The sequence below is a fragment of the Octodon degus genome, unplaced genomic scaffold, assembly GCF_000260255.1.
Source record: "Octodon degus isolate 3935 unplaced genomic scaffold, OctDeg1.0 scaffold00037, whole genome shotgun sequence".
Lineage (NCBI taxonomy): Eukaryota > Metazoa > Chordata > Mammalia > Rodentia > Octodontidae > Octodon > Octodon degus.
Window position 1 is genome coordinate 3,863,275 of NW_004524613.1, and position 13,161 is coordinate 3,876,435.

Sequence of the window (13,161 nt, forward strand, 5' to 3'; positions counted from 1 at the left end):
TTTTTTAAAAAATTAACATGTTATGTTTAAAGTGAGAAGGAAAGGGGAGGCTCACTCCCAAGTCTCAAGCAGAGACTCACACGAAGGCAGAAGTGGCACTGGGGCTCGTCTGGACTGGCATGACATCAGCATAGGTCTCATCCAGAGACAGAAGCACATTGGCAGCTTGTTGTCCTGACTCAGCAACAGCCAGCAACCGAGGAAGATCCCGGTAGGCATCCGGACCAGCCAAGAGATCCACCATTTTCTCCCTGTCGAGGATCTCCTCCTTCATTCTCTCAGCCATGCAGCCTGGGACGGAAAGGAACAGGCACCAGTTTCCAAACTCACCTGGTCTCACAGCTTCCTCTCAGCATGCATGATCTTACCTTGGATCAGAGATCAATGCACAGAAGCTACAGTTTCCAACTTGGGCCTCACACCCAGCTTCTCAAATGCCTTTCAAGACATGAACCACTTCTTCTCTCAAACGAAGACTATCAGCCAGGTGTGGTGGCACATACCTATAATCTCTGCAGTCCAGACACTGAGGCAAAAGGATCTCGTGTTTGAGGCATCCTGGGCTACAGAGTAAGGCCAAGTCTAGCCTGGACTATAAAGTGGGACCTTACATCAAAAAAAAAAAAAAAAATTACTCTTGCGATCAGTGTGTTGGCACACACCGACACTACTAGCTACTTGAGAGGCTAAGGTAAAAGGAACCCCTGAGCCCAAAAGTCCAAGACCAATCTGGAGCAACATAGCAAGAGCATATTTCAAAACATATAAATAAGGGGCCAGGGAGATAGCTCAGAATAAGCACTTGCCTGGCAAGTGCAAGGGCCTAAATTCAATCCCCGGTTCTGAGAAGAAAAAAAAAAAACATATAATAAATAATTATTCTTGGTTATACACCCATGTTCACTGTACAACCATGTTCATACCAAGAAGCACCATTCGTAGTAACTAAAAGGTAGAAATAAATCAATAAATGAATAAACAAAATATAGTGTGTACACAAAATGGAATATTATTCAGCCTTCAAAAGGAATGACTTTTTCATTTATGCATTTGGTACAGGGCCTCACTACGCAGCTCAGACCCATAGTGATCCTCCTGTTTTCAGCCTCCCCAGAGCTAAAAGGAATGACTTTTTGCGTGTATCTTTTTGAGACAGGGATTCACTATGCAGTTCAGGCTATGTAGCCTAGGCTGGCCTTGAATTCACAGCGATTCTCCTGCCTCAGCCTCCCAAGTACTTGGATTACAGGTTATGTACCACCACACCTGGCCAGCAAGAAAATTACTGCACATGATCTAACACATAGAACGTAAACACTGAGGACAAGAGGGCTGGCATTTAGCTCAGCGGACTAAAGCGCCTGCTTCAGCAGGGTGTGGCAGGCAAAGTTTATTTTATTTTTTGGCGAAACCTGGGGACTGAACTCAGGCCCTTGTATTTGCCAGGCAAGCACTTATCCTACTGAGTCATCTCCCTAACCCCCTAAGTGTTTGTTTTATTTTTATTTATTTTTTTTTTTTTTTGGCGGAACCAGGGATTAAACTCAGACCCTTGCGTTTGCCAGGCAAGTGCTTATTCTACTGAGCCATCTCCCCAACCCCCTGCAGCCAGGGTTTAATCCTCGGCCGTGCCATGCTGGCCCCACCTCCAGGGTGTGCTGAGATGGTGACTGAGACTGGGTGTGGTGATGCACACCTATAATCCCAGCACTTGGGAGGCTGAAAACAGGAGAATCACTACCAGTCTTATCTATATAGTGAGACTCTGTACTCTCTGTAGACCTTGTCCTAAATTCATAAAAAAAAAAAAAAAAAAAAAAAATTGAGGACATTATGCAAAGTAACATTAATTGGTCACAAAAGATACTTATTATATAAATAGCCAGTGTGGTATATCACCATACCCAGCTCTTTGCTTATCCCTGAGATTTCTGAAATTTCTAACATATATGAGGTATGACCAAAACTAAGGTGCTACCACCAAAAAAAAATGGAAGTTTAAAAGCCTTTAAAAAATTATAGTAAAAGACATACTGCTATTAGTCCTTTATTCCTCTTCTCTTTGAACATGCCTTTTTTTTTTTTTTAAAGTATAGGGTATACAGGGTCTCACTACACAGAATGTACTCATAGTGATCCTCCTATTTTCAGCCTCCCAAGCACTGGGATTACAGGCACATGCTATCATGCCCAGTCTCAGGTGTCTGTCTCAGCACACCCTGGGGGCAGAGCTAGCACAGCATGTGGTTCTGGGGATTGAACCCCAGTCCCTGGGTTTGCCTAAACAGGCACTTTGGTCTGCTGAGCTATCTGGCCAGCCCTGAACATGCCTTAGCCCATTGTTCTTTTCTTATCTTTTCTTTGAGATAGTTCAAGCTGGCCTCAAACTCACTGTGTATAGTGTGCCTGTGCTGTAAACTTAAACTGTCCCTTGAGAACACACTCCACCTGTGCATCACTCTGCACCACACTCTGAGCTACATCAGGCTCTAGGAAGGACATACTACTTCCTGAGCACCTATTACTTCCAGGAACTACACAAAGCCTTGTATGACTTTCACTGTATTTAATTTCACAATCTCTGACATTAAGAACAACACTACATGGGGTAGCCTGGCGTGGTGGTGCACCCCTGTGATCCCAGCACTCAGGAGGCTGAGACAGGAGGGTCAGTGTTTGAGGGCGGCCTGGGCTACATAGTAAGTTCAACACCAACCTACACTATGCAGCAAGACACTGGCTCAAAAAGAAAAAGATTCCATGGGGTATGTGAAATTTCTCCACATCTTAGAATCCTACCTCTAAGGCCGGGGAGATGGCTCAGTGGAATAAGTGCTTCCCTGGCAAGCACAAGGGCCTGTATTCAATCCCCAGTTCCGAAAAAAAAAAAAAAAAAAAAAAGAGAAGAAAAGAAAGAAAGAATCCTACCTCTAAAGGAAACTCTAGCATATAAAGCCACATGGAGCCTGAGCCGCAAAACAAACAAAACCTGCAAATTACCAGATACCTAGAATCCCAATCTTCAAAGGCATCCGAGAGCGGAGCCTCTTCGTCTTTAGGGTTTTCAGCTGATGTAAACGGTTCCAGATGGTCTGCTCAGCCTTCTCCCTACAGAGATCAACAGAGGCAAAACTGAGTCAAAAATAAACTGCAAAGAACAATGTAAGAAAATAAGATAATGGAAAGGCAATAAAAACCACCTTTAGGGGACTGGGGAGATAGCTCAGTAGAATAAGTGCTTGCGTGGAAAGTACAAGGGCCTGAGTTCAGTCCCCCATTTCACCAAAAGAAAAGAAAAGAAAAAATCAATAAGAAGTAGAACAGAATTATTTGGGGCCAGGGAGATGGCTCAATGGAATAAGCGATTCCCTGGCAAGCACAAGGGCCTGAGTTCAATCCCCTGTTCTGCAAAAAACCCTGCCCCCAAGGCGCACTGAGACAGAAGTCTGAGACTGGGCGTGATGGCATGCACTATAATCCCAGAGCTTGGGGGGCTGAAAACAAGAGGATAACTACAAGTCTGATCTGTGTAGTGAGACCCGGTAGACCCTCACTACACAAAAAAAGAGAAGAAAAAAAAACCACCTTTAACCCTTCAAACAACCTCTACCTTTAGACTTAGGGAAGACAGGCAGGGGCCCATGAAAAACCACTTGCTATAATTCACTTTTCCTACAATAACAGATACCCCTCCTGCACATCTCTAAATCCTATCAATGCTGTAACAAAAATTCAAAGAGAATCTGCTTCAGAAGATAAGTGTGGTGGGACACACCTGTAATCCTAACACTCAGGAGGTTGAGGTAAAAGATTGGCATAAGTTCGAGGGCAGCCTGAGACCCTAGTGAACCTAAGGCCAGCCTGCACTACATACCAAGACCCTATCTCAAAAAACAAAAGGGCCAGCAAGATATCTCAGTGGACTAAGTGCCTGCTTAGGCAAGCACAGGGACTGGGGTTCGATTCCCAGTATTACATGCTGTGTCGGCCCCAGCCCTGGCCCCATCCCCAGGCACACTGAGCCATGGAGTCCAGGGGTGGTGGTAGACGCTTGTAATCCCAGCACTGGGGAGGCTGAAAACAGGAGGAGCATTACAAGTCTGACCTGCATAGTGAGACCCTGTACAAAAGAGAAAATGTGCCTCAGAGGATTGAAAGTTCAAGCCCCATGTTCTACAACTGTATGTTAAGTTTTTCCTCCCTTTACATGCCCTTCCATTTTAACTATATTTTTCCCTTTACTAAGCTATTTGGCTATTAGATCTATTTCTATATCTTATTTCCTATATCAGACCAAGCTCCCTAAAGCCAGGATCCATGGAGGGAGAGTTCACTTCCAAATCACCCAAACTCAGCGTCATGCAGAGAGTCCTCAAAACAAAAAGTTGCATTAATTAGTTGATGGTATAGCCAGCTATGGAAACACTAACAATGATGTGCCTTGTATACAGAAACAAAGAAAATAAGACAGCGGCCAGGGAGATAACAGCAGCACAGCACCTGCTTAGCAAGCACAAGGTCGTGAGTTCAATTCCCAGTATGAAAAGAGAAAAAAAAAAAAAAAAAAAGAAAGAAAATAAGATGATGGGCCAGGGAGACAGCTAAGTGGAATAAAGTGCTTGTCTGGCAAGTGCAAGGTATTGAGTTTGATCCCTGGTACCACCAAAAAAAAGAAAAAGAAAATAAGATGGTGTTATGGCTTGCATCTAGATGTCCTCAAAGCCTCTTGTGGTCATAGGTAAGACTTTTCAAAGGTGGCCACATCTAGAGTATGTGATGCTGGGATTATCACTCAATCAGTCTGCTAAGTGGTATAGTTCTGGTAGGATTAAGGGTGTCCCACCCAGGGTATGACTGCTACCAGCCATAAGGCGAGTAGGGACAGAAAGACTCTGTCACTCCACTTGCTGCTTCTTCACTTGCTGCTTGTTACATTCTGCCTATCCTGCTTTGCCAAAATTGTTTCTGCTCTGTGATTGCTCTCTGCCACACCACCCTGCCTTGGAGCCAGCTGTGGATTGAAAGCTCTATACACTGAAAGCCAAAACAACTTTTCGTCCATTAACTTTGGGTGTTGGGTATTTTGTCTCAGCAATGAGAAAAGTAACCAAGACAGAGGGTACATATTCACTTCTGATGAACTTCCTGTAGCCAAGGGCTTCCTGGCCACCTCTGATGGATGCCATCTATCTTTGTTCAGAGCAGTCTCCCCAGGGCACTGACTACACTTTCACCTGGATAACTATATTATAAAGGTATGCCATCAGTGGGAGAGGGGGACAGAGAAAAATCTCAGGAAAATTTGGGTAACTGAGCAGACTTTTGATTTCCTCACCTATAAATGGGCTTCATAAGAAGAGCACTGAGGCCGGAGAGATAGCTCAGTGGAATAAGTGCTTGCCCATCAAGCGCAAGGTTCTGAGTTCGATCCCTGGTACCATCAAAAAAAAGAAGTGAGTTCAATCCCGGTTCCGAAAAAAAAAAAAAAAAAGAAGAAGAAGAAAGAAGAAAGAAGAAGAAGAAGAGCACTGACCTTATAGGGTTGTCATAAGAGTTAACTTCTTAATGCATATACAGTGCTCACAAGGTAACTGACACACAATACTTGCTTAGCAGATGTCAGCAGGATAAATCAAAGCTATTTCCACGGTGGGAAAATTGCAAGTGCTACTGACATGGGGCCACTGGTCATCTCAATTAGTCATCTCAATTAGCAAGCCAGCTGGGGGCTTTACCTCTGGGGTTATTATATGATAGGTTCACTCCATGCTGGATGCACTGGTGACACCTGAAATCTCAGCACTCTAAGAAACTGAGGCAGGGCTGGTGAGATGGCTCAGTGGTCTAAAGCACCTACTTAGAACAAGCTCAGCAAAGCCCAGGGACCACGGTTCAATCCCCCAGCACCACATGCCAGCCAGCCCCGCCCCGCCCCGCCCCCTGGTGGTCTGAGCTGGCCACACACACACACACACACACACACACACACACATAAATAAATAAAAATTAAAAAAAAAAAAAAAAAGAAACTGAGGCAGAGGAATGGCCAACTTCAAGCCCAGCCTGGCAACTTAGTGACATAGCAATATCCAGTCTCAAAATTTAAAAATTTAAAATGACTTGAGGGAACCTGCCCAGTAGCTCAGTTGTTTAAGTGTCTGCTTAAGCGAAGGCAGCCAGGCTCAGGATACTGTGGTTTGATCCCCAGATTCTCATGCCTTACCAGACCTGCCCTTAAGGCATCCTGAGCCAGCCAAAAATAAATCCTAAAATGACTTGAGATGTAACTCAGTGTGGTGGCCCTGGGTTCAACTTCCAGTGCACATAAAAAAAAAAAATCACTCCCTATGGAAAGAATAAATTCATACCTGATAGAACACGTAACAAGAAGAATCACATCCGCCTAAATGGACGGTAAAGAAAAAAAGAAAAATTATCACCTTTAAAATCACATTTATAGAATGAATCACCCTCAGCAAACCCCTTTTCATAATTATTGTGGTGAAATACACATAAAATTTATTATCCTAACTCATTTTAAGTGTACAGTTCTGAGACACTAAAAAGATTCATACTGTCATGAACTATCACCACCAGCTACCTCCAAATTCTCTCATCCTCCCCAACTTTAACTCCGTACACATTACACACAAACTCCCCATTTCCTCTCCTGATACCAACTTTTAACATAAGTCTTTGCCTAAAGGTAAGTCTCACAACAAAAGTCCCCAAGACAGCTGGAAAGAAAATACACTCAGTCAGTCCCACGGCACACCCTTCACTCAGGGAACTCTCTCGGCAGCTGGTACCTGTTCCCAAAACTACACATAGGAACTGGCACAAATGCAGGCCCAGAAGCACGGGCCTGGGAAACAGGAAGCACGTATGATCTACCTCTTGGAGGTTGCTGGTCCGAAGATAGCCACTCTTCTGTAAGATGGACCAGGCTATCTCTGTGTCATTCACATTCATCTGGCAGCCATAGGTCTCGAGGTAGACTGTAATGAAAGGCAGATCCCAGGGTAGGCATGCCAGGCCACAAGTTTCTAAACCTCTCCTATTCTGAAGCCCAAAAACACCCAAGGCAGCTCATTGTGCACTTAATCCCTTGTTGCCTCAATCCTAAAATACCACCATTGCCAGATGTACCCCAAATTAATGGCAGTCTTTCAGAACAAAAGACAGATTGCATTACACAAACATACTAATTATAAGCCATGAGATATAAATATGGGAGAAAGAGAAAACATGTCGTGAGAATCAAGGAACTACAGTTATAAAAACAAAAAAGGAGTCACATGAGGTAGTGCATGCCTCTGAGAGGCCAAAGGAGGATTGCAAGCTTAAGCCCAGCCTGGGCAACTGAGAGAATGAATAGGGAGACCCTGTCTCAAAATAAAAAATAAAACAGGGCTGGTAATATAGCTTGGTGTGAAGGCCCTGAGTTCAATCACTAGTAATGGAAGAGAAAAAAAAAACAAAGGACTATAGTATCCACCTGAAGAGAAAAAAAATTTAAATCCACATGTTTCAATCTTCCTTTCCAGCCAGGTGTGGAGGAGCATGCCTGTAGCTCCAGCAGTCTGGAGGCTGAGGCTGGAGGAACACTGTTAGTATGAGGCCAGCCTGGGCTACAAAGTGAGTTCAAAGCCATCCTTAACTGCATAACAAAATCCTGTCTCGAAAGAAGAGAAGAAAAGAGTAGAGAAGAGAAGCAAAGAGAAGCGAAGCAAGAGAAAAGGCCAGCATGGTGGTGCACTCCTGTAATCCCAGCACTCAAGAGGCTGAGGCAAGAGGATCACTGTGAGTTGAGACCAACCTGGGCTACAAAGTAAGCTTAAGGCCAGCCTAAACGTCATAACAAGACCCTATCTCAAAAAGACAAAAAAGCAAAAGAAGGAGGAGAAAGAAGAAGAGGAAGAAGAGGAGGAGGAAAAGGAGGAGAAGAAAATATCTTTTAAAAAAATGTTAAAAAATTAAAAATAAAAAAATAATAACCAGGGAGATAGCTCAGCAGTCTAAGTGCCTACCTGGCAAGAGCAAGAACCCAAGTTCAATACCCAGTACCACATACTGTGCCAGCCCTGGAACCCCAAGTGCACATGCCAGCTGGATGTGGTGGCACACTCCTGTAATCCCAGTGCTGGGAAGGCTGAGACAGGAAGATCACCAAAAGTCTGAACTTTTTAACAAGACCCTGCATTAAATAAATAAGTAATTTTTTAAAAAATAAACTTGTTGGGCTGGCCTGATAGCTCAGCAGACTAAAGTGCCTGCTTAGGCACAGTGCAGAGGCCAGGGTTCAATACCTGGCATGTGTATTGGCCCCGCCCCCAGGGCACACTGAGATGGCAATTGAGACTGGGTGTGGTGGCACACACCTATAATCCCAGCACTTGGAAGGCTGAAAACAGGAAAATCACTATGAGTCCAATCTATGTAGTGAGACCCTGTAGACCCTGTAGACCCTGCCCTAAATACAGAAGAAAAAAAAAAGACTAAATAAATAGAAGTACCTTATAAAAAATAAATAAATAAATAAACTAAACTTCTTTGGCCCACTTTCCTTATCTAAAAAAAAAATGGAAACATCCCAACTAGGCATGTAGGTGCATGCCTGCTGTCTCAACATTCTGAGAGGCTGAGGCAGGAGGACTGTAATTCTGAGCCCAGCAACTTAGAGACACCCTGTCTCAAAAACAAAAAGTAACACTAGGCACAGTGTACCCCACCTATAATCCCAACACAGGGGAGACTGATAAGAAGATCACTGCAAGTTCAAGGCCAGATCCTATGTTAGAAAATAAACAAACAAACAAAAATCTGTCCTGGTATGCAGTACAGTACAGTGTGATACGCTGCACCAATTTTTTAAAATTTAGTTACTAAGTTATGTGTGTAGTCCCAGCACTCAGAAGGCTGAAGAAGGAGGATTGCCAAGAATTTAACATCAGCCTGTGTTACATAGTGAGTTAAAAGTCAGCATAGACTGTGTGGAAGATCCTATCTTAAAAAACTATAGTTATCAAGATTGCAGTGACTGAAAAATATTAAATGAAAATAACAACATACAAAAAGTTTGCACCAAGCGATCACAACCAAAGCACCCCCCCCCCTTCCTGTTGATACTTGTGACTGAAACCAGGGCCTCGTGCATAACTCTCCTAACACAAAAAATCTTTAAGAATTAAGATTTTTTTTTTTTTTTTTTTTTTTTTCAGAACTGGGGATTGAACTCAGACCCTTGCACTAGCCAGGGAAGCACTTATTCTACTGGGCCATCTCCCAGTATTTTTTTAGAAACAGTAAAGAAGAAAAGGTCTGATTATTCTATGTCTCCTCACAATTTAAGTTATTTTAACCAATCACACATTGTTCCTAAGAAAGCCTCTTCTCAAGTATAAAAAATAAGTTTCTATTGCAACAATTATAAAAACAGCTTTAAGCCTTAAGACAATCTAAAACTCAGAACAAAAATTATGTTTTTTGCTGGGCAGGGTGGTGCACACCTGTGATCCCAGCATGTGGGCAGCTGAGGCACAAGTACTACCCAAGAAGAAGGGGAAGAAAAAATAAAATAAATAAATAAAATAAACTTCCTTGGCCCACTTTCCTTATCTAAAAAAAAATGGAAACATCACAACTAGGCATGAAGGTGCATGCCTACTATCCCAACATTCTGAGAGGCTGAGGCAGGAGGACAGTAATTCTGAGCCCAGCAACTTAGAGAGACCCAGCCTACATCACAGAGTGAGACATTGTCTCAAAAAGCTTGTAAACAATGTTTTTAAATAATTACAAGGTTTTGCACTGGGGCTCTTGTTTCATTTTGTTTGGGTGTGTTTTTTTGTTGAGGGGTTGGCTTTTTTTTTTTTTTTTTTTTTTTTTTGATTTTTTTTTTTTTTTTTGGTTCCTCCAATGCCTTCAGGGCACTTTTGGCCAGCGGGAGAGTTGTGAGGTTCAAACTCCAGCAACATGAGGCTCACAGCTTTGCTGAGCAGACACTTAAAGTACTGAGCTAGAGCCAGGCCCCCCTAGGGGTTGGCTTTTTTGAGACAGGGTCTCAACATGCAGCGCAGGCTGACCTTGAACTGACTATGTAGCCCAGGCTGGCTTTGCCCTCAGGGATCCTCCTGCCTCAGCCTCTTGAGTGCTGGCATTACAGGTGTGCACCACTGCACCCAGCAAGGTTTTTGAAAGTAAAATAACCACAGAGAAGACTCCTAGAAATTCTATCCCAGCTCTTATGTGCCAACACGATGAAGTTCTTTTCTTTTTCTGCATTGCTGGGGATCGAACCTAGGATGTCATGCATGTGAGGCAAGCATTCTACCACTGAGCTATACCCTAAGACCAGCTCTGTAGGTTTCTTTCCATTAATGTTAATTGTGGAAATTGCTAATTCCATAACTAAGAAATTTTCCCATACTGTCAACTTTCTAAAACCAGGTTGTAATAAGAGAACGGTTAGAAAATCAGGCCATGGATGCTGGAAAGGAGCAAGGTGGGAAGCCTCACGGAAAAAGACGTAAAACTAACCTTTTCTCTGTCTTCCTAGAATTTCTTCCTCTGTGAGATAGGGAGGCGGATCCTCTGCTTCTGGAGAAGACGGATTTTCTTGAGGAGCTGAGGCACTTCTTAAAAAATGCTGAAAAGTTGGTCCAGTAGCCAGCCTGGAGCTGAAATCCTCCTGGACGTCATTCTCCTGCCTCCCTCGACTGGGAGTTGCAGCGCTGGGAAGGTTGCTATGTGCCCTGCAGGTCCTGAGCAGCAGCCAGGACACAGCAGCCAGAGGCGCCCTCCTTAGAGCCCTCTGCACTGGGAGGACACAATGTAAAGAATGCATGGCACGGAACAGCCCAAAGTCTGCAAAAGAATGACGGAAAGACATTTATGAACACTATGTACAGCTACTGCTGAGAACTTTAAGCGCATTAACTCATTCCTCACTAAAGTGCATAAGGGAGGTATTCTTCCTCACCTCTACCCCAGCACTGGGGACTTAACCCAGGGCCTTTACACTGAACTACCTTCCCAGACTCCACCCCCTCTATTTTTTGTTTGATACAGGGTCTCGCTAAATTGTAAAGTTCCCCACATGGGGCTCAGATTTGTGATCCTCCAGCCTCAATTCTGGAGTGCTAAGATTATAGATAGGAATAAGAAGACATCCCTAATAATATCTTTTGTTCTGTTGTTTTGAGACAAGACTGGCCAGTAGGGCCCATGTTGTCCAGTCTGGCCCTGAACCCACTAATGTAACTCAGGATGGTCTTGAACTTGCTGTGGTCCTCCTGTCTCAGCCTCCCCACTGCTAAAATAATAGCCATGTGCCACCATGCCTGGAGTTCTTAGTATTATGTGAAGCCAGGCACAGTGGCATGAACAGTACTAGCTACGCAGGAGACTGAGGTAGGAGAATCACCCGAGTCCAAGAGTTTGAGGCCAGCCTGGGCAATGCGGTGAGGCCAGTCTCCTTTCTAAAAAGGAAGCCAAATGTAAGGGCACATGTCTGTAATCCCAGCTACTCAGGAGGCTTAGGTAGGAGGATCACTGCAGGTTCAAAACCATCCTGTCCCAGGAAAAAAGAAAGCAAAAACGCTTTGCATAGCACAGTACAGGAGCCCCTGTACAGTCTCCAATTAACTTAGGCAGTTGCCAACGACCAAGCAACAATGGACCGTATATTTTCTTGGGTGGTTACAATGGGTTAGGTGTGGTGCAAAGCCCTTTCATGATTACTATCTTTAACCTTCACAGCCATTCCGTGACGCAACTCAAGTTCTACTCTCATCCCCCCTTGACAGGTGACCGAGCCACAGCTCAGAGGGAGAGATGTCTTGCCCAAAGTTGCATAGGAGTAGGCTGCAAGGCTGTGCTACGAACCCCGACAGTCTGCCACCAGGGCGAGCCGGAGCTATAGTCCCGCTTGAACCCGCCGCATTTTCAGGGTCCCGTGGGCTCTTCTGCTGCGGGCTTGGTCACAGCCAGGTGCGCAGACCAACCCCGCCGCCAGTGCCGCTCACCACAACCGATGGCTCCCCCGTCCACCAGCACAGATCCTGCAGCCGGGCCCTCATTGCCCCTCAGGCGTCAGCCGCAGTGTACCCACGACTTCCGTCCGAAATGCCCCACCGGAAGTGCTCCCTCTATGTGGTCCGGGTGAACCCATACTCCCGGTTTTGGAATGGCCCGATGGCAGCGCTGATGCCTACTGGCCAGCAGGAGGCAGCTGAACACCTGAAAAGTGGTGAGTGTGAAATAAATGTGCTCCAAGGAGTAAAGCTGTCCAAGAAAAATGTAACATAGCTTAAATAAATAGTTTTCATACTGATTACGTGTCAAGTAATAGTTGTGATTTGTTGGCTGAAATAAATGTATTATTTGAATTAGTCTTGTTTCTTTTCTAATGATGCTACATACATGGCTCCATGTTTTTGTCTTGTTTTACACTGCTGGGGATTGAAACCCTAGAAAGGGCCCCTGTACTTTTTGGGGGGAACGCGCGGGGTGGGGACAGGATCTTGCTGTGTGCTTCAGACTGGCCTTGAACTCACCATGTAGCCCAAGATGGCCTTAAGCACAAATCAGTCCTCCTGCCTCAGCCTCCTAAGTGCTAGGATTATAGGCCTGGCTCCTAGGCCTAGCTCCTAATTTTCTTTTCTTTTCTTTTTTAACCAAGAATTGAGCTCAGGACCTTGCACTTTCTGGGCCTAATTTTCTTTGGAGACAAGGTCTCAGTAACTCACCAGGACTGGCCTCTAACTTTCATCCTCTTACCTCAACCTTTCTAACTACTGGGATTAGAGACTTGCGCCACTGCACCCCGATTTATTAAGCAGTGCTGCTCTGCTGGTTAGTAACTTCCAGAAGCACATCAGAACCTAGACCCTCCCTGGAGTTTCAACTGTTTGCTTGCCACCTCACTTAGGGATAGCTACTGACCATCTCTAACTTAGCACAGGACTCTTCATCTCCGTGTACATCCTGACTGCAAATTTCTTTCTGCCATTCTGACCCATGTCAGCAAATAGCCCAGTCATCCTTGCAATTGCACTGGAAACATAAAGAGTCATTTCTGTTTTCCTCCCCTCAATCTATACATTCAATCTACCAGCTCTAACTCCAAATATCTCACATCTATCTGTCTAACCATTTCTG

At 44.5% G+C, this 13,161-nt stretch overlaps 1 protein-coding gene across 2 annotated transcripts in view; it reads right to left on the reverse strand.

The window, feature by feature from the left end:
* Cdk5rap1 (CDK5 regulatory subunit associated protein 1) overlaps nucleotides 1–12,121 on the reverse strand; it is a 37,617-nt gene extending 25,496 nt beyond the window's left edge. The window contains exons 1-6 of one of the 2 annotated variants that reach the window (XM_004630817.2): nucleotides 12,027–12,121; nucleotides 10,540–10,866; nucleotides 6,895–6,998; nucleotides 6,369–6,403; nucleotides 3,008–3,108; nucleotides 81–291 (exon numbers count right to left, since the gene is read on the reverse strand). In XM_004630817.2, the coding sequence (XP_004630874.1) occupies nucleotides 81–291; nucleotides 3,008–3,108; nucleotides 6,369–6,403; nucleotides 6,895–6,998; nucleotides 10,540–10,846 (758 nt within the window). In that variant the 5' untranslated portion in view covers nucleotides 10,847–10,866; nucleotides 12,027–12,121. The other variant, XM_023714927.1, reaches the window with a different exon arrangement.
* Between the last annotated feature and the right edge of the window lie 1,040 nt (nucleotides 12,122–13,161).